Below are 22,256 nucleotides of genomic sequence, written 5' to 3'. Positions count from 1 at the left end.
ATGGAACTGTAGCAAGATGGGGATTACATGTATTTCTGGAGGTAGAGCATTCCATAAAGTGGGGACTATTATTGAGAAGGGCTACTTTTTCATACTACATCCTGTTTTCAAGCAGGACCCAAGATTGGCAGATTTAATAATATCAAGTGGTGGCCTGATCTAAATACCTGTGTGCAGAAACATAGCGTACCACGCAAGACAGTATCTTATTTATATCTTTTATCTAAAATGGAGTCACAGAACAATTTATAATTACAATTCTAAAGCGCTAAATTGGGATCTCAGGCATTAACAGCAAACTTCTGTTGCTGATGATGTATGCTATAGTATAGATTTTCTCTTCCCAAAAGACGAGAAAGAGGAATAGAGACATTTAGGAGCTGGATGCTGATAAACAAGTCAGATCATAGGAATAGCTCTTTCATTGCTCTGAACACCAAAGCAAATGCCCAACTGAATATTTTTAGACGGTGCAAACTTTTGGAAAGCTCACAGCTTTCCACATAGATGGCACAATGGGATGAGACATCCTTGCCAAGCAAGTTGTTTTCTACGCTTTACTATCTACTTTTTTACACTCACTGCATGAACCAAATGTCTGTCCAACAGCAACTGTTATAGCCTCAATTTAACTAAAATATTCTTGCATTCTTAATTTAAAAAGTGGTTAGTTTTCTGCCTGGCAGAAGACATACAGGCAAAAAACTACAAGATTTGAAATATAGCAAAAACTAAAATAACTTTTTTTATTTTAAATAAATAAATAAGAACTTTATTCAAATGTAAACAGATGTTAGTTTTAGCAGTTTGGAGAAACCAGTAGTAGAAAGCAGACTGGTTAATTTATTTCATGTAAGTGTTGGCTGCCATAAAACTTTGCATTTATAACTTTGCCCTTCACCTCTAAACAGGAAAAATAAATAGCTTTGCATTGCTTTGTCAGTTTAGAGCAAAAAACATAACCTTTTCCTTCAGATCCAGGAAAACAACATATCTTTAAGTAGTTAACACTGAATATGGTGTTTGAAGAACTTATATAAAAAATCTAGTATTCTCTTAATTATAGCAAAAAATCTCTGTGTTTGAGGAATATATTATTTCCCCAATTTTTCAAACTTTAATTGATTTGTGATACTGTAAGCTGCCCAGAATTGCTCGATAGTGAGATTGGTGGCATATACATTTAATAATAAATTACCCAATTATCAAAAGCCTTCTGACACATTTATATTTATATTGGGTGTGAAATATAATTCAATAAAAGATAATTAGATTTTTAAAATAACATGAGAACAGTGTTTTGCTTAAACTATCAAGCATCAAAGAGCAATTTTGGAACTCCTTTCTCCCAAATACATTTGAGGCAGCATGACATAATTATAGAAAACATTTTTCAAAAGCAAAATAACTCAGTTTGCATAGGAGTATTAAATCAAAAGATAAACATGTTGATCATAAATAGTAATGTGCATTCAGAAAGTTGCCTTTATAATCACTTGGCTCTCTTCTTCTCCAACCTTGATTTCTTAAAAAAATACTTTAAATATTTTTAACTAAAATATTAACTAAAAAATATAAAGTTGGCATGCTGCAGGAATGTATGTTGTCCTTGCAAAGATCCATTGACACTAAATAGAACAGCCTGAGAAAAAAATGGAATTCTAGAAATCAACTGCTCTGAAATTGATTGTGCCTACCATGACATTCACATGGAGAATATACTTTCTATGGTTATTTGAATATTTATAAAAATTCAAATAAGGTCCTGGCCCAAACATGTGGCTAACCCTGTAATAAGACATCATGTGGCTTGTTTAGTTTCACCATACCACATTAAATGAATCTATTACTGTTTGTAAATTATGGTTTATTTGTATGGCACAAACTCAGTCAATTGTGGTTTAACCAGCAAAAACATGGCTATAAATAATCAGCTAATTATAAACTATTATCTCTGGTAAACCTAAGGCATCAGAAGAAAACAGATAGTCAGTATGAGAACTGGAAAGCACTATTTAAGGTGGTCCAACTACCTTAAACATATTTAGATTATATTAAAGGTTGATTCTGTTAGACAGAAATCCCCTTTGTTAACTTGCATTAACTGAGAACTCTGAGAGAAAAATGCATTCATTGTGAACTCTAGACAGTTACTCTAATCTCTTCCCTACAGACAAGCAAAAGTTGCTGGATTAGTAACAAACTTTTTGCAGCAAAAAGTTTCTGAAAAAAATAGCATGATTTATATCTAGCATTCCAACATTGCATGGCTAGTTGGAATATACCCTCATCACACCCCCAAACCTGGCAAACTGTCAGTGACCTTATTTCTGTGTGTCAAATGCTAATAATACTTTATATGGACCTTTAAGGAGATTATTTGCTTTAAAAGTGATGCAACATCTCCAACCCCATCCAGAAGAAATTGATTTAAAAAAGGGGGGGCTGGCTTCCCAAAGCAAACTAATTTAGAAAAAAAATCTTAAGAAACGCCCCCCCCCCATTCCCAACCCGAATATAAAAAGCAGTCAAGATTTCTACTTTGGTTACATATTGAACACCATCATATAATACCTGAATTTAGTTGCAGCCACCATCCATACAGATTCAGCCTAATTCTCTTTACATTCAGTACAGGTACTCCGGGGTTTGATTACATACATCCAAAATACAGATTGGAGGCTTGTACCATCTCAATCCTATGCTTGTCTAATCAGAAGTATGTCCTGTGGATATTGACAGGGTTCTCGGAAGCAGACTATTGAACAGCTGCTGGGCGGAATACATCTCTCACGGCAATAGAAGGACTCCTCCACCTTTTCTCTTCCTTGCTCATCCCCGCCACAAAGCGCTTCCACCAAGCCATCGCCCTTTAATTTTCAACTCGCCGCAGGCCGGATCGAACAATCTAGAAATCCGAGTAGACAGGAGGGTAACGTTGCCTTTGCGAAGGACTACGGCTACCTTACCTGGTATCTGCGTAACAGCCACCGCCGCCAAACAGAATAAATTCAGGAGCAAGGGAAGCTCGGCGCGCATGGAGAGGCGAGGCAGAAAAATAAAGCAACAGAGCTTTGGCAGGAAAAAAGATAGCTACTGTTTCCGCAGCCGCTTCGGGCCAAAGGCACCTTCCACCCCACGGTCCAGCAAAAGGACAGGACAGGCAGCCTCTCCAAAAGGCATGATGGGAAATTCCTTGGACAGCAGCTGCTCAGTCAGCTCCAAATATGAGCATAGAGCCGAAAGAGACTGCAACCGTCCGAAGGGGGGGGTTGCACGTTTCTAGGGCTTTACAAGTCCATGTCGGTCAGCAAAACTTTACTTCCGGCTTTCGGTTTGTCTTCAGTTGCCGCAATTTAGAATCCATAGAACCCATGTGTACATTTATAGAGAACTTTAGTAGAATCAATTCTTTCCCCGCCCTATGTTAGGTCCAAGTATGATTCCATCTAAATGTAACACACGAATTCCTGATACTTTGCCAATATCTGACCAAAGTCCATTTAATTCAGAGATCTGTTTCCAATTCAGTGGCATGATACAGGTAGTGCTCGACTAACAACAGTTCCTTTAGTGAAAGTTCAAAATTACAATGGCACTGGAAAATGTGACTTACCATTTTTCAGTTATGACCTTTGTAGCATCTCCATGATCATGTGATCAAAATTCGGATGCTTGGCAACTGGTTCATATTTATGACCATTGCTGTGTCCCAAGGTCATATGATCACCTTATGTGACCTGACCAGTCAATGAGAAAGCTAGATGCACTTAATAACCATGTTATAACTAATCAACTGCAGTGATTCACTTAAAGGTGGCAAGAAAGGTGGTAAAATGGGGCAAAACTCACTTAACAAATGTCTCACTTTAACAACATGCATTTTTGGCTCAATTGTGGTCTTTAGTCAAGGACTACCTGTAATCACATCCTAATCTACTGACTAGACTATGGCTACACTTAACCATAATTTATTCATGACCGGGGTTTCTAGCACAGTGATGAATCATAACATGGTTGGCTGGTTTGTGGTTATCGTGTAAGATTTTAGGGCAAAACCATAAACACCTGTTTCTTTTAAAAGCAGGAGTTTCTGCATATTTAAATATTTAATTTTAATTAATTTTACATTAAACCAGTGTTTTTCTCTTGATCCTACACTCTTATCTCCCAACATATCACAGGTTAACTGCAATCCAGCCCACACTCATATATCCCTAGTTTAAAACAAAGTTAAAAGTTTCAATTCCTGATTTTTTTTTCACAATATCCAAATGCTTTGTCATTGCATTCTTCTGGTATTTTTTTTTCCAATGTCCCAGTCTAGCCCTCAGCTCTGGGATTTTCTACTAACTTGTCACTCAAGTCGCTATCCTTCCAAGGTTTAGCTTTTTTTGACATGATCAAGGTAAATTAAATGCCATCGTAAAAAAGCAAAATAAAGCCAATTTTCATTGGAGTTCTATCAGTAAGTTTTCAAGATAAAACCTTATAAAACAGCAACACCACTTGGATTCAATCACTCTAGATGGCTATGGGTCTCCCATAATAGATTCACATGGAAGAAATGGTCCTTCTGATATTCTAGTTCCAGACCATTTAAGGCAGACATGTCAAACTCGCGACATCACTTGACGTATCAGGACTGTTTTGCCATTGCCGGCAATGGGGTGGGCACGGCATCTGCGTGACGCATCCGGCCTATGGGCCGGCAGTTTGACACCCCTGATTTAAGGCTTGTTAGGTTGATTACCAAATATGAGTAATCAACTTGAAACAAATGGAAAATATGTCCAGGAAATGATTCAAGAATTGGAATTTTGTTTGGCAATTAATGAAAAAGAGACTCTCAATCCCTAACAATCTAACTTAATCCTAGAAGTCCCACAACATTCAGTGCAACCATACTATGATTACAGCATAGGCCTCCAGAGCCACCTATTCAATTCTCATTATAACAAATCTATGAAGGAGATTTGTTATAATGAGAAACCAAAATCAGATTTGAAACCAGTTTGAAAGGTTGTTACTATGGATGTTTTTAAAGTGACCTCTTGTAAGTATATAATACATAATATTATGTTCCATCATCCAATTCAATCTATTAACTTTTATAAACCCGATTGGACTTGTATGCAAGAAGTCATTCCACATCATCCTTTCGACTTATTTATCCACATCCTTCATTAATATTAGGATGGAAATCTAGGAATGCAGGAAATCTAGAAAAAAATCTATTGAATATTTCACATAAGGAATTCCAAAATTAGCATGAATAGAAATCTTCTAAACATCTTGTAAGCATATTTTACATGTAAAAATTAATTTCTGCGAATGAAGAATAAGTTATAGTAATGTGATCTTAAAGGTATCAACTTGAGATTCTCACATTATTCTACTTTTCAGAACAGTCTATTAGTAATTAGAAGATATAATAATAGAGTAGATGTTCACACTTAAAATACACATAAAATGTAGTTGTCATTTTGTGTGTAACAATCATCCAACTTTCCTGTGCTTCCAACCAGTGCAAAAGTTGAAGAAATTTATTTTAAGTATTATCGTCCTTAGATATTAAAAGTTCCAAAGAACTGACATGGTTGTAAAAAGCCCTAATAAATCTTTAATTGGTTTTGTTTTGCTTTTATGTTTTTACAGGACAAATTACAAACATCTGACTTTCTGAAGTGTCCATGGTATGATACACATTCCCACCTGTCTTGCAGGGACGAAAACTGGTCAACATTTTAATGGTAAAATAGGCTACATAATGGTACAGTTTACTATAATCAATGTACAGGGTTTAAACATTATTTAGAAGAAGAAAGATGCATCTGCATCAAAAGGCAACATTTTAAACCACCACAATTTAATTTTACATTCACACTTGCAATAGGTCACAAAATGATTACTAAGATCAGAACAATAAATCACTATGATGCACAAATACAGCAAAACCTGATTATATACACATAAATACATATACATGTATATTATACATATTTGTATATGTATATAGTAAGTTTCATGAAAAATCTAACAGGCCTGTCAAAATCTACTCTCATGTCAAAAATATGTTCTTTGAGAGCAGAACTTTGTGTGGCCGATTATATTACATATATTTGTTAGCATCCTAGACAAAAAACAACCTTTTTTTCTAGATAAGAAACAGTCCATTATTAAATATGTTGCCCACAAAAAAGCACAAGGATAAGGCACAATAGGATTTTTCATTACACAAATGTGTGTCATGTTGATTTAGCCATAAGAAAACGTGCATTATTTGTGCAAGTTCATGCTGCAGGGTCATATCTACAATAAAAACTGGACTATGGTTTTTTTTGTTTTTTTTAAAATGGTTTTCCATCCCTTCACCTATATGATATTCAACTGGATCAACACATTATGTTGCTTCAACAAGAATTACTATATCAAATTATTTTATATTTTCAGGTTATGTTTCAAAATGTTTCGTATTTTAGTATAATTTTAAAGGTGTAAACAATGCATACATTTAATATAGAACATATAAAAATCTTTATGTACTGCATTTCTATCAAGAATTTATGTGCATTTTTTTTATTTGGGCACATTTAGGCAGCAAATTTTAATTGAGAAATACTCCCCATTAGTATATTGTAAGAAATTTTCTTTTGTAGTAAATAACTTTTCACAAAGTGAGTACCTGCCAATTACTTATTGCTCACATGATTTTGAATCCATTATCACAGTAACAATATTAGACCATTCACACAAAAATCATAACCATATATTTTAATATAAAACCTACAAAAGATATTTAACTTGTATCTAATACTTCAAGGTATTTGGCCCTTGGATAATAATACAGCCAAATTAAATAAAACATTAGTTATGAATAAAATAGGGAGCTTATTCACTGCTTTGAAGCAGACATCTTTACAAGTTACTTGTTGGTGGTGCTGCCACCACCAATATTTATATACAAAACCAACACATCTGCATTCAGTTGTTTTCTGCTCCAAAACTACTAAAGCCAGCATTTTTCCCCTCCCCAGACTGACACAAATAAAGCTTTACAGCAACAAAAACTAATTCCTGGACAGAAATTAACACATCTATTCATCTTCTATCAGAAATTGTAGGTGGCTTTTGTTACAAAATACCCACAAGATTATTTCACAGGAAATTATGGAAATACAGTACATCTCCATGCTTTTGGACTGTTATCATACACTTGTTGATGCAAAACTTCAGCCACATCTGAAAATGCTTAATAAACTCAACATTTGTCATGCAAAACATAATATGTTGATTTGCTTGGGGTCTAAAATATTCTATAGCCAATTTTCTTTTAATTCAGTACTACCCATTACTCAGACATTCTAAAAAATGAGACTGAAAAATGATTAATGTAGATGTTAACATACAAAAAGTAGTAAAAGTGGAAGACAAGGCCAGACAGGAAAACCTCCTGCTGCAAATCAACAATTCTAGTACAATAAGTGTCTCAGGAGTTTCCTTGGTTGTTGGCTGTGCCTGTCCGGAGACGAAGATGAGACATTGAGTTCATATGTTTATTTGATGGCTTCAGAGGAGCACTGCAAGCAATAGCCTGTGGAAAACGATGATGATACCGATCTAATCGTAGATACTTTACTGTTACCAACTTGCCTGTAGCAAAATATAATTTAAAACATTAATATCATTTTAAAAATACAATGTGAATAAAATTAATTTTACAAGCATTATAAAAACACTTTCATCTGAAATATTTTTATTAAACAATTACTTTTGCTTCCTGTTGAACTTCTTACCATCAAACCAAGATCCATGCAATGCTTTAAAAGCTTTTCCAGCATATTCTGGAGATAAACACTTGACATACACACAGCCCTAGAAGAAAAAATAAAAGTTTGGTTGACATCCAGCAAAGAAACGGAATATATGAGTTAACTATCTTAAATCACTTTTTACCTCCCGTGAATTTTTGTCCACTGCTATGTGAACTATTCCCTCATTATCACTGCACTTTTCCAAGATTGCTTCTTGAATAGCCAAATGCCAATGATCACCGATTTCCCTAAAAACACATGATACACAAAAGTTTATTAATGCTTGTATCTTAATGTATTCAAAATATTACAGCAAACTAAAATAGAAATCAATAGTAATTAAGAAGGTAAAAAGATAGAGTAGCATTCAAAAATAGCCTTCACATAGATCTGCAGCATTTAATAAGCAGTATTAAGAAAAGGGTAAACTTCCGGCTTGCGTCGTGGTGCTGCAGCCGGGGGGAAATGGTGTTCTGCTCCCCCACAGCTGGTTTCGCCCTGCCAAGGGATCCTAAAGGGGTCTAAAGTCGCCCAGGAGAGGCGATGAAGAAGGAGGGGAATCTCATTGATCACGGAGAGATGACGTTAGATCCATTTGATCTGAGGAAAGCCCTCCAAATCACATTCTGTGGCCAGTCCAAGCTACTGACAACCGAAAAAATAAAGCACTAATTAGCAGATTGTAAACAGCGTGCTTGTAACTGGGTGAGAATACTGATCCTTTCTTTATTAGTTTACAACTGAATTTCCTGGAAAAGACAAATTCCCAAGAAGCAAAAAAACCCAAACGTGAGAAGGAAGGAGATTGCTGTCCCACTCTTCCAAAGAAATAGAAGTGGCATTTTAATTCTTTATGGAGAACAGAAATACATAACATTAAAGTGGAAGTAATACAAAGCTATGGGGCAGTGGTGGCGAACCTTTTAGAGACCGAGTGCCCAAACCAAACCCAAAACACATTTATTTATCACCGGGTGCTGGGTGGGCGTGGCCCACTGGGTGGGTGTGGCCACCTCGATGATGCTTGTGGGGAGGGACGCCTGTGGGGGCCGGGCAGGGTTGGGGGAGATCCAGGAGGTCTCTGGTGGGTGGAGCGGTGAAGCAGAGGCTCGTCCTGCGGGGTGAGGCGAGGCAAGGCAGGGCGGGTGAGCCAACTACTGCGGGGCAAGGCAAGGCGAAGCAGGGACCGGAGCAGCTGCTGCCTGACACTATCGGCCCCCGCACAGAGGCCAGCGAGCGCATGGGGGCCGATGGTGTGTGTCAGCAGCCACAGCATGCTGGCTGTCCTGCATAATGGAATGGCCATAGAGCCCCATCAAAAGAGGAGGTGCACGAATCCGCTGCGTTGGGCTACTAGCGAGCAGCCAAGGCGGCTCCAGACCCCCGGCTACCCCTCCACCTCCTCCTGCTTCCCTGCATGGTTGACCGGTTGGAGCACCAGCAGAAGCCACCCCCGTCAGAGCCTTCGAGTGGATGGGCCCAGGCCGGGCAAGGGCTTCCTTCCGGCTGTCCCGGAGCCGTTTCCGCCCGTGCCAATGGGGCTCTGTGGCCAGTCTGCTATTATGCAGGACAGCCAGCATGCTGTGGCTACTGACACACACTGTCGGCCCCCATGCGCTCGCTGGCCTCTGTGCAGGGGCCGATAGTGTCAGGCAGCAGATCCAAAAATGAAGCTCTGCTGACCATCCTCGCGCTGGTGTGGGCAGCGGGGGAAGGCAGGATCTGGCATGCGCCCATCCTTTGCCGTTGCTGCCCCACATTGTCCCTCATGCGCCTCCGGGCTGTGAGTGTGGGACGATGTGGGGTGTGTCGTGATTCCGTGCCAGCCTGTGTTCCCAACAGCTGAGTCCGAGGAATCTGAGGAGGAAGTGGAGGAGGCATTTGGAGGGCCATCAGGGTCAGAGGGAGGCTCTGATGAATTACAAGACTCACGATCTGATGAAGAGCCTGGCCCCTCCAGTCGTGTTATGTTTGTTTGTTTGTTTATTTAAATTTGTATACCGCCCTATCTCCCTTACGGGACTCAGGGCGGTGAACAGGCAATAATTAAAATCACAATAAATATCTATTCTAAAATCAGATTAAATAAATAAAGGCCTGCTCTAAAATACCCCGTAAAACCTGTACTAAAACATAATTAAGACTACGCCAGTCCGGCCGCACGGAATAGATGGGTTTTCAGGGCTCGGCGAAAAAGGCACAGGTCCGCAGTTGTACATAGGTCAGGGGGTAGGTCATTCCAGAGGGCAGGAGCTGCCACAGAGAAGGCTCTCCCCCTGGGGGTCGCCAGCCAGCATTGACTGGCCGACGGCACCCTAAGGAGCTGCCACAGAGAAGGCTCTCCCCCTGGGGGTCGCCAGCCAGCATTGACTGGCCGACGGCACCCTAAGGAGGCCCTCTCTGTGGGAGCGGACTGGTCGAAGGAAGGTATTTGGTAGGAGGCGGTCTTGCAAATGGATGAAGTTATGGATGAAGCTCAGCTGTGTGGGGAGAGAGAGTCGGATTTGGAGGATTCACAGCTGATGGACATGATTGATGCTTGTAAACGCAGGCAATTAGCTAGAGCAGATCAGCAGCAGTCAATACGACAACTCCAGGGGGGGAGGAGAAGGCATTGAGAAGCCACACCTTGGGACTGCTTTATAAAAAGGGAAGGTGTGGGCGGTGCTGGTTGCTGAAGGCAACTGTTTGTAAAGAACTTCCAAGGATCATGGTCTGTTTTGTTTTATCAGTGAATTTCTTGTTTAACTTCTGCTCTGTTTGCTTTTGTAACCAATTATCTGTTAGGAAAGTATTCTGTGTTTTTTGTTTTGGAGAAAAACTTATCAGGACTGTTTTGGAAATAAAAAGAGGTTGGTTTTCCCAGCCTACTGTTTAAGAGGGGTTTGTTCTTATGACGTAACAAGGACAGACGTTGGCTGGGACAGAACAGTTTGCCTTCAGCCTAACCCCCTACTATTATGGAGCAGCTACGTGCTGAGAATGACCAGCTCTCCCAGCAGCTGGCTTTGTTATCAGCCCAAGTGGCTCAGCTCCAAGCACACGTCCCTGCTGCTCCACCACCCAGGAGGAAATGCCAAGTTGCGATGCCGGACAAATTTGATGGCAATCCGGACATGTTTCCTGTTTTCATGGGACAATGCCAGCTATTTATCAGTGTGAGAGCGGCTGATTTCCCCACTGACCGGGATAAAGTGGGGTTTATGATAAGCCTGCTCTCTGGTGCTGCAGCTCGTTGGGGCACACCCCTGCTAGCCCAACCTAGTCCATTGGTGGACAGCTTTGTGGGGTTTTGTGATTACATGCGGATGATGTACGAGGACCTCATCAAGACCCAGACAGCTACCTGACGTTTGAAAGCTCTGAGGCAGGGCCGATGCCCCCTGCAGGGCTATATCAGCGAATTTCGGCTGCTTAGCCAGGATTCAGCCTGGAATGAGGCTGCACTCGTGGACGCTTTCCAGGATGGATTGTCGGAGGATATGTTGGAGGAGCTGGCCCGTGTTGATGTTCCCCCGGACCGCAATGGGCTCATTCATCTCTGTCTACAGATCAACGCTCGGCTGCAGCAGCAAAGGAGTCGCCATGCCACCCGAGACCTGTGCTGCCCCCGTTGTGTGTGAGACCCCGGTCCAGAGGGAGGAGCCAATGGAGTTAGGTGCTGCCAGACCTCGCCTATCGGTGGCAGAGATGAACAGGCGACGTTCGGGAGGGTTGTGTTTTTACTGTGGGGACCTTGGGCATTTGGCCGCTTTCTGCCCCAAGAAGCGACGAAGGGCGTCTGTGACCGGGCCTGCCCCGAGATTGCCACCTGCTCCTCTGTCGGGAAATGGCCCAAGCCTGACCTGAAGGGCATTTTAGGTTGGGCATCCCGCAACGAGCGACACCCTTTAGATGCTGCCCACGGACCCCCACGGCATTTGATATTGGAGGCGCGCCTGATTCTCCCCGGGTTGCCCAAGGGGATTCCAGTCCATGCATTGATTGACTCTGGGGCCACTATGAACTTTATGGACGCAGCATTTGTGGCCAAATGGGTGATTCCCCAATGCCTGGTGGAACCGCCAATGTTAGTGGAGATCATTGATGGTCAAGTGCTCCTGTCTGGGCCAATTAAGGCCGCCACGCAACCGTTATGTATGGCCATCAGTTCACATGAGGAGGCCATCCAGTTCTATATCACATCAGACCTGCATTTTCCCGTGGTCTTGGGATTGGCGTGGCTCCGGGCGCATGACCCACAGATTTATTGGTCACAGAACTTGGTCACCTTCCCAAGCTTACAGTGCATGGACCACACCCGCCAAATCTGTGCCAGCCAGGTAGAGCGGCCCATGGGGGTCTCCTTACCCTCCGAACTGGCAGATTATGCTGATGTTTTCAGCGAGACTGAGGCAGATCAATTGCCCCCGCACAGGCCCTATGACTGCCCCATTGACTTAGTCCCTGACGCGCCTCTCCCAGTGGGGCGTTTGTATTCCATGTTGGACCCTGAGTTGGCCGCGTTGCGGGACTTTTTGGACAAGAATTTGGCCTGGGGTTTTATTTGGCCCTTGTCCTCACCAGTGTCTCCACCCGTGCTCTTTGTTAAGAAATCCGGCGAATTGCGGCTTTGCTGTGATTACAGAAAATTAAATACCATCATGGTGCGCAACCGATACCCGCTGCCCCTCATCCCCGAACTCTCTGACCAGCTCCGGGAGGCAAAGATCTTCACGAAACTGGACTTGCGTGGAGCTTACAACCTTGTCAGATTTCAGTCGGGTGATGAGTGGAAGACGGCGTTTGGTACTCGGTACGGGCACTTTGAGTACACGCTGATGCCATTTGGCCTGACCAACGCCCCTGCCATGTTTCAGCATTTTATGAATGACATTTTCCGGGACTTGTTAGATCAGTTTGTCGTGATCTACTTGGACGACATCCTGATCTACTCCCCGTCGTGAGAGGTGCACCATCAGCATCTCCTTCAGGTCCTGCAGTGGCTCCTGCAGAAAAAGACTCGGTTTCAGTGGGATGCTCCAGAACAATGGGCTTTCCAGGCTTTGAAGGAAGCCTTCATGAAGGAGCCCATCCTGAAGCATCCTGACCCACAACAGCCATTTGTTGTGGACGCGGATGCCTCCGACATTGCCATTGGGGCAGTGTTACTCCAGGCGACGATGCCTGGCGGTGCCCTCTTCCCTTGCACGTATTATTCACGGAAACTGAACCCAGCGGAGCACAACTATACCATCTGGGAGAAGGAGCTACTGGCCATTAAAGTGGCGTTTGAGGCCTGGAGGCATCATCTGGAAGGGGAGCAACATCAAATCAAGGTCCGGACGGACCATAAGAATTTGGAAAGCCTGCAGACCACTCGGAAATTGAACCAACGCCAGATCCGGTGGTCTCTTCTTTGCGAGGTTCAATTTCCGTGTAACGTACATACCCAGCGGTCACAACCAAAGAGCAGATGCTCTGTCCAGGAAGCCCAAATATTCCCGAGCAGAAGACAAGCTTCTGCCCGGGACAGTACTCCCCATCGAGTCTTTTGCTGCGGTGTGGGAGCCGATAGATGTACGGGCTAGGATTCGGGAGGCCCAGAAGCAGGATGAGTGGGTGGCTCAGCAAAAGGAGGAGGTGGGGCCCAATTCCCATGGACAGTCACGGATGGACTCCTCCACTATCGTGACCGGCTCTATGTTCTGGGAGGGCCGCTCAGGGAACTCATCCTCAGCCAGTGTCACAACAATCCGGCGGCAGGGCATTTTGGCCTGTTCAAGACCCTGAACTTGGTCTCCCATACCTTCTGGTGGCCCCGAGTCCGACACGATGTCCAGGCCTATGTCACGTCCTGTATCCCATGTAGGCAGGCCAAGTCAGCAACAGGGGCCCCGCCCGGACTACTGCAGCCCTTGCCGACAGCTAAAAGACCCTGGGGGGGCTGTGTCCATGGACTTACCCCCATCTTCTGGATTCACGACAGTGTTCGTGGTGGTGGACATGCTGACCAAGATGGCACATTTCATCCCATGCCATGGCTTGCCGTTTGCCCGCACCACCGGTCATATGTTCATCCAGCAGGTGTTCCGGCTGCACGGCCTCCCTGATAGAGTCGTGTCCGATAGAGGGGCCCAGTTCACAGCCCGTTTCTGGCAGGGGTTGATCCAGGCGTTGGATGTCAAGATCTGCCTCTCATCCGCACATCATCCCCAAACTGACGGAGGGACCGAGGTCATCCGGATCCTCGAGCAATATCTGCGCTGCTATGTCAATCAGCAGCAGAATAATTGGGTGGACTATCTGGCGGTGGCTGAGTTCGCATTCAATAACTCGCAGCACACCTCCACGCAGATGAAAATGTTCTTGGCCAATGTGGGATATCACCCCCGGGTTTTCCCTCTTTCCCCGCTAGACTCACCAGTACCAACAGCGAACAACTACATGGCAGAGTTACAGGCGATCCATCGATTGGTGCGGCAACAGTTAGAGAAGGCCAAGGCTGACTACAAAAGGTTTGCTGATAGGTCGAGGCAGGATACACCTCCACTAATGGTGGGAGATCGGGTATGGCTGTCCACCAGAAACCTACCGTCAACCCGGCCAGCCAAGAAATTAGACCACTGATATTTACGACCGTTCCCAATCAAGGCTGTCATCAATCCGGTTACCTATCGCTTAACTCTGCCACGTTCCCTACGGGTACATCCGGTCTTTCACCGGTCTCTGTTGGTCCCTGAGCAACCGGTGTGTCCACTTCGCCGAGCCGAACCTCCCCCACTGGAACAACGTGATGGAAACAGTGCTCCCGAGTACAAGGTTGCCAGCATTCGGGACTCCCGTTGGGTGAAAGGTCGCTTTCAGTCCCTGATCGAATGGAAAGGCTACGGACCGGAGGAGTTCACCTGGGAGGATGCGACCACCATTCATGCTCCTGCCTTGGTGATCGCCTTTCATGAACAATTCCCATTCCGACTGCATCCGGATCGGCAGACCCGGGGGAAGGGCCCTGCGGTGCGGGATAGTGTCGTGATTCCATGCCAGCCTGTGTTCCCAACAGCTGAGTCCGGGGAATCTGAGGAGGTGGTGGAGGAGGCATTTGGAGGGCCATCAGGGTCAGAGGGAGGCTCTGATGAATTACAAGACTCACGGTCTGATAAAAAGCCTGGCCCCTCCAGTCGTGTTATGGATGAAGCTCAGCTGTGTGGGGAGAGTGAGTCGGATTTGGAGGATTCACAGCTGATGGACATGATTGATGCTCGTAGACGCAGGCAATTAGCTAGAGCAGATCAGCAGCAGTCAATACGACAACTCCAGGGGAGGAGGAGAAGGCATTGAGAAGGCACGCCTTGGGACTGCTTTATAAAAAGGAAAGGTGTGGGCAGTGCTGGTTGCTGAAGGCAACCGTTTGTAAAGAACTTCCAAGGATCATGGTCTGTTTTGTTTTATCAGTGAATTTCTTGTTTAAACTTCTGCTCTGTTTGCTTTTGTAACCAATTATCTGTTAGGAAAGTATTCTGTGTTTTTTGTTTTGGAGAAAAAAAAACTTATCAGGACTGTTTTGGAAATAAAAAGAGGTTGGTTTTCCCAGCCTACTGTTTAAGAAGGGTTTGTTCTTATGACGTAACAAGGACGGACGTTGGCTGGGACAGAACAGGGTGGCAGCGGAGAGGGGTGTGTGTGTGCCACAGCTCACCTTCCCCTACCGCTACCCCCACCAGCGCAAGGTTGGTCGGCACAGCTTCGCTTCCAGATCTGTAGCTGGCCGGGCTTGGCAATGCAGGGATCACCGCCGCTACCTCCTGCTTCCCTGTGTGGTTGGCCGGTCAAGGGGCTCGGAGCAGCAGGAGGAGCACCAACCGCCATCCCCGTCAGAGCCACTGTGTAGACAGGGCCCGCACCAGGTGAGGACTCCTTTCCGGCTGTTCCGGGGGTGTCTCCACCCATGCCGATGGGGCTGCACTGCGGAAGGGAGACGGCAGCTGATTCCCCGCTGCCAGCTGCCCCTCCCAGCCCGCTGCCCATTCTATGCAATCCTACATGACTACAGTGTGGATGAGAGGCTCGGCCGGCAGGGGGGCAGCTTTCCTCTGTGGAGGTGTCCCGGCCCTCCGCCTCCCCAGCCAGACACCCTCACATTCCCCCAGCCGGGACCTGATGCCCCCACCCTCCTGCCCCCAGCCCAGCAGACTCCCCGAGCAGCCCAACCCAACCAAGACGGAGGGAAGGTGAGGCAGAGAACTGGTTGTTAAATGATTTTAAACCCACCACTGGTTGCTTCCAAAGGCCGCTCACTCACTCTCCCGCCAAAACTGCTCCTTTTATAGGTTTCCTCACCCCACCCAGCTCTCGCAGCTGTTCCCGGACTCCGCATGCGTGGAGGAGCAATAGCGCACGTGCCCACAGGGACGGCTCTGCATGCCGCCTGTGGCATGCGTGCCATAAGTTCACCACCATGGCTATAGGGGGACCTATTGGATTATAAAAGCTACACGTAAAGACTATAAGAACTTTATGAGATATTGCTGTATTGATTTTAAGATTGGTTGTGTCAGTTAAGGGGAATACAATAGTATATCTGGAAGGGGGTAACAAAATGGGTGTTTCATACCTAGTTAAAAGTGGGGAAAAACCATCCCCAATATCTTTCTCTGAAACCCCCCAGCCTGGCATATCAGGGAATTGTAGGAGTGACGCTCCAACAAGAAAAACAAACAGTTGTGTCTTCTCGAAAGCTATATTGGAAGCATGTTGGTGAATGCACAGTCAAGTCTCATCTGTGCAAGTACAAATGTGCATATTCATACATACCCTCAAAGAGAACTGAGAAAGCTCTACCCTTAAGTCCTACTGCAATGATGTCGCATAACTTGATAAGAACTCTGTATGTAAGAGAACTGCAACATACCCATGAACTGAAAAAAATTACTTAAAGAGCAATGGGCCAAAATACCTCCAAATCCAAAATTCCTCCAAGCCAATGTGCAGGAGTGATCCAGAGCCAGGAAAGATTTGGTTTAGGTAAAGTTTGTTAAATCTAAAGCTTTGTATACATTTTTCAACAAGTCGACTAATGTTGAATCTGTACTGTATTCACATATTAGTCTGAATTAGTTTTGTTTATTTAACTAGAAATTCCTCATCTAGGACTAAGATGAAATTCAGCTTACATTGTAGGTCACAGAACTGCAGAATTACTGATGGTTCTAATGAATTCACAAACTTTTTGCCATTGTATGATGTTCAGTAAAAAAAAATGAATGCAGAGTATCAAAATACAATTCTGTTCTCTCTCTCCTTTCCTAAACAATTTATTCTATATTTAAATAGATATTCTATTTGTATAAACATGAAAATTTTCTATATGTAAAGAAAAAAGTATACTTACATTACTGGATCAAACATATTGCGAATCTTTAAGCAAGGGGTCAAACTGTTTGGTGGTGAATTTCTTCTATCTAAATGAAATGCTACCAAATATATATATGTTAGCAATAAATCGTATTATTCCATATCAAATATTTTAAAACCAATCTAGTCCCTACTGGTTACATAAATTATAAGACGACTAATGCACAATGCAGAGTAAATTAATGAAACTATATAAATTCACTACTATAGCACATATTTTAGATTACTCTTAGAGACACCACTATCTTCAATACAGTTTTACAATGCATATGTTACTAACTATACTAGTGACGACGAACCGTTTAGAGACCGAGTGCCCAAACTGCAACCCACACCCCACTTATTTATCGTCGGGTGCCGGGTGGGCATGGCCCACTGGGTGGGTAAAGCCACTGGGTGGGTGTGGCTGCAGTGGTCATGGCAGACTGAGTGGGTGTGGCCGGGGTGGGTGTAGCCACCTCGATGTTGCTCGTGGGGAGGGAAGCCTGTGGGGGCCGGGCATGGTTGGCGGAGATCCAGGGGGTCTCTGGCAGGTGGGACGGTGGACAGAAGGCTCATCCTGCAGGGTGAGGCGAGGCGAGGCAGGGGGTAGGGCAGGAGTGCCATTTCCATTCAGCATTTCTTGCAGACATCTCATGACCCAAACTAGGTAACATCAGGAGTGCCAGAAGAGAATGGGGTTTGTCGAGTGGAGGAGAAGAAAAGAAGAGGAGGGTGGTTGTGGATTGGTCCTCTCTGAGCTTTGTGGCTTTCTTGTAGATGTCTCATGACCCAAACTAGGTAACATCATTAGTTCACTTATTATCCTACTTTGAGTCCAGAAATGTCTGCAAGAAAACCACCACCCTCAGAGACACCCCCCCAAGGACCCTTCATTTGAACTCTGAGCCAGAAATACTCTCCTTGATTGGCATTCCGGATTGTCTCAGGGCAGAAGAACCTGCCTGGCAGGATCTCATTTCTCTTTCCCATGGGGAACATCCCAATGCCCCCATCCTTCCTCCATCATTTCCTGGACCCTAAAGGCCAATGAAGTTTCTCTCAACCACCAGCACTGGCACTCCTGGTTCCTCCGAACTGCTCCACCACTTCCACCACCTCCAGCTTTGCCTACCTCTCAGGGTTTCACCTGGACGCGGCACCACCAACCCCATTCATGGATGAGGATGCTCCTCCAAAGGCCAACCGCATCCTCCCTCCCAGCGGCTTCCCCGATCTTTCATCGCCTCAGCTCCACACAACCCCTCACAACCCCGAAATAACCTTCCAGGAGCAAATTCTCCTTTTTTCTCGTTCACCCCGGCCGCCCCTCACAAATACCTCGCCCTTCGCCCGCTCCCCTCAAAGACCCATAACCGGCACCCCACTTCAGCAGCCCCACTCCAACTGCCGGTGGGGCTGGGTCCCTCAGCGATGGTGGGGGTGATGTTGAGGGCCGGCGGCACGTTTCCTTTTGGCCGGCATGGCGGCAGCGGCAGCAGTGGTGGAGGCTGGGGCTCACGTTCCGTAGCGCCTAGTGAGGGACCTGTCTCAGTAGCAGCAGCAGCAGTGCATCGTCATCACCAGGCTTAGCTGCCCTAAGCGAGGCCGAGGCTGCAACCAAGGCCTAAGCCTCTCAGCCCGGCCCTGAGGTAAAAATGTGAATAGGTCAGAGGAGGAGAGGAAGGGGATGTGGCCAAAGCCCAAGCGCACCCTTTGGCGCACGCGAGAGAAACTGGGAAAAAATCTTCTCCCAATTCACCGTCCCACCACTGGCTAGGGCTCTCGCCACCATCCACCCAAACTCTCCTCGCGATTGGACAGCTTGCCTGGGAGGTTGAGGCAGGCCGGAAAAAAGACAGGTCAGGCCATAATTTGAGGACCCCTGAGCTACAGCTTTGGTGGCTCTGTAGGCAGAGCTGCGAAGTTCTCTTCTCTGTCAGAGCCGCCAAAGCAGCAGGTGGAACGCCGGAGGCTCGGGGAGGGAGGGTGCTGAAGTGGGTGGTTGGGCCATTGGCAAGAGCAACACGTCTGAGGGGAAAACGGCCTCAGAACAAGTGGGGCAGGTAAGGAAAGAAATCCTTGCTCCCCCCAGAATGCCTTTCTTTCCTTACCTGACTCCCAGCCCCGTGCCATTTCTCCTTCGCAATCTGCCGCCGCTGCCGCGTGCAAGGAAAACAAAGGAAGTTTTTTTTGGGGGGGGAAAGGTCAGTCAATCAATTGCAACTTCGCGATCTTTCAGCACCCTCCCTCCCCAAGCCTCCGCGCTCCACCTGCTGCTTTGGTCAGCCTGCCGGTCCCCACCTCAACGCCCTGCCCACCGCCGCCCAGCACGGCTGCCCCAGGGCTGCAGGGGCTGGCCTGGCACGGGAAGGCCACGTGCCCCACCCTCCTGCCACCATGCAGGGTAAGGTTGTTGTGCCTGCCCCTGCTCAGATGCCCTCGCCTTCCCCAAGCGTTTTTTTTACTAACCTGCCTTTCAGCTGCATTCTGTTTCTCCGTTCGCTTCTCAGCCTTCGCCGCGTGTTTGTGGGACTATCAGTAAAAAAAAAAAGTTCCATCAGACTTTCTAACTTCTTGAGATCTCACGAGAAATTAGAAAGTCTGATAGAGCTTTTTTTTTTACTGATAGTCCCACAAACACGCGGCAAAGCTGAGAAGTGAACAGAGAAACGGAATGCAGCTGAAAGGCAGGTTAGTAAAAAAAACCCTTGGGGGAGGCAAGGGCGGGCGCCGCAACCTTACCCTGTGCAAGTATTGATGCAGGTTGCTCATGGACAGGACTGAAGGCCTAGGACTGGGGTGACGGCGCGTGCGCCCACAGAGAGGACTCTGCATGCCACCTGTGGCATGCGTGCCATAGGTTCGCCACCACGGAACTATACTATTACATTTTCAGTAACACTATTAGACAGCATTGTTGTGATTTAATGAAATTGATACAATAGAAATGTGGCTGTACTACTGTATACATTAGCTTTCCTCCCATATACCCTGGCATATGAAACAATCCTTTATAATTGCAAATAATAATTATAAAATATTATTATAAATGACTTGAACCAAAACAGAACTGTTAGAAGTGGAAGAACTTAAAAGAAAATAGACAGGCAGAAAGTACTTTTTCAAATAGGTGGGGGCCTTGAGTTCTATCTTTGTCAAATATGATATGATATATATGACATATTTTGTTGTGAAAACAAATGATATTTTAAAAGGATGCAATATTATTTTCCTCTATTATAATAAATATTCTCAGCTAATCTAATTAAAAACTACAATCACTATAGCCTAAGCTTGGTCTTAAGATTCAATGCATTGGTAGGAAAAATAGTGGCTTTAAAGGGAATAAGTTAATTAATAAATTGTAATTAGCTTATTCTTAGAAAGATTCTTAGCAGTGGCTTGACAATATATTGTTGGATAGATGAATAACAACTAGAATGGGAGTTAGACATAGACATCTACTGAAGTAACCCAGGGAGCCAGGCAGTTTTCATACCTACCTAACTTACCTAACAAAGAAAACAATTTTTTTTCAAAATGCATACACACCATGGCTATTTACATTTCTGGCTACTCAAGAAACATACACAATGAATATAAAAATAAAAAATTATACTAATATCATTACAACTGATAAACTAGAGTTAGTATTAACTGAAGGTTATAATAAAGAGAAAACACTTCACAAAATATAAATGTACAGTATTGCATACCTTGACCTTGCCACACTTTAGATGGCATGATTAGCATTTTATCACATGATGCAGATGACTGTATCCACTTCCATACCAGAAAATCAGCACCACCTATTCTTCGTGTTTCTGTGCGAACTCTAGATTCATTAGCAGCAAGGAAATCAACAGATCTTTTCCATACTTTTCCCATTTTTTTCCTGAAATATGAAATAAAAAAGAAGTTATTTTGGTAAAATACTTATTTAAGTATTAACACATATTAAGAATCTTTCTCCAACATTCATCTTTGAGGTACTCTGAATAAACTAATATATTAAATATTTTAACTCTTTGTACATACCTGTCTTTTGGTGCAATCAAAGAATCTCGTACATGGGGAATAGGCATATATGGTTGTAATTCTTTGTTTTCCTCACATGCTTCATTGTGAGTTCTTAGAACATCTGAAAAATATTGTGTTAACTAACTTCTACATCAAATTGGCATCACAACAAGTTATCTAATGAAAAGTATTTAAATATTTAAACTAACTCCTGACAATCAAAATGCATATTATCTTCTGTATTGATAGGAAGGAACAAAGTATCACAGTCCAACTTCTGAAAAGTTTCAGAATTATTTATACAACATGGTACCAATAGTGAAGCACACTATTGAGAACTTAGTTAAAACTTACCTATAATTTTTACAATCATGTCATACATCTGCCTAGTCTCCTCTTCTTCTTTGTACCATCTATATTTCGTATATTTTATGACTCCCCAAATCATTCCAATACCTGTGCCAAATAAAAACAGAAACATCTAACTAACAGTTCAAATATTATGATGCCAGTTTTTTAGCTTAGAACATATGTGGATTCAATGACATTTTTAGCTTGAAACAAATATTTCTGGCATTCCATTGTCAAAACACCTACTTAGAACAAACCACTGTTAGTCTGAGTGTCAATGCTTTGAGGATTCCATTCTGTTTTGGAAAAAAGGATTACTAAAGATGGTGATTATTTAAATCCAAAGTGAAAAAGGCACTTTGGATCCAACGTAGACCATCTTGTTATACCTGCTGGCAGCATATAGATACCCAAGAAAAAGTTCTTTAAAGAACATCCAAGAGTAACAGCAAGTGCACCTACGCTGAATCCAAAGTGTTCTCCCCATTTAAATTTGAATATTTCCCTCCTCTATTGATTGGACTGTTGCCTTGCATTTTGTAATGTTTAAAAAAATCCGTTGGCCTTGTTTACTGAGGGTGAGTGGGATAATTAAGAGGTAGTGTGCTAGGGAACAGGTAGATGAAAGAAGCCGTATAAACAGCAAATGATCAATACCACTCTGAATATAATTCTTGTTAATGAAAGATTTAGACC

At 44.1% G+C, this 22,256-nt stretch overlaps 1 protein-coding gene across 1 annotated transcript in view; it reads right to left on the bottom strand.

Annotated features, from left to right (window-relative positions):
- Nucleotides 1–5,606: 5,606 nt before the first annotated feature.
- The window catches only part of LEMD3 (LEM domain containing 3), a 46,262-nt gene continuing 29,612 nt past the window's right edge, over nucleotides 5,607–22,256 (bottom strand). Inside the window, exons 7-13 of the mRNA XM_015820867.1 lie at nucleotides 21,564–21,665; nucleotides 21,228–21,330; nucleotides 20,906–21,084; nucleotides 17,185–17,266; nucleotides 7,957–8,062; nucleotides 7,797–7,875; nucleotides 5,607–7,653 (exon numbers count right to left, since the gene is read on the bottom strand). Coding sequence (XP_015676353.1) covers nucleotides 7,490–7,653; nucleotides 7,797–7,875; nucleotides 7,957–8,062; nucleotides 17,185–17,266; nucleotides 20,906–21,084; nucleotides 21,228–21,330; nucleotides 21,564–21,665 — 815 coding nt within the window. The 3' untranslated portion in view covers nucleotides 5,607–7,489. The remainder of the gene's footprint in view (nucleotides 7,654–7,796; nucleotides 7,876–7,956; nucleotides 8,063–17,184; nucleotides 17,267–20,905; nucleotides 21,085–21,227; nucleotides 21,331–21,563; nucleotides 21,666–22,256) is intronic.

This window comes from Protobothrops mucrosquamatus, unplaced genomic scaffold, assembly GCF_001527695.2.
Source record: "Protobothrops mucrosquamatus isolate PMUCROS unplaced genomic scaffold, P.Mucros_1.0 scaffold_156, whole genome shotgun sequence".
In the NCBI taxonomy this organism is placed as follows: domain Eukaryota; kingdom Metazoa; phylum Chordata; class Lepidosauria; order Squamata; family Viperidae; genus Protobothrops; species Protobothrops mucrosquamatus.
The sequence above is the reverse complement of the archived record's forward strand: the minus strand, read 5'-3'. Positions and strand labels throughout refer to the sequence as shown.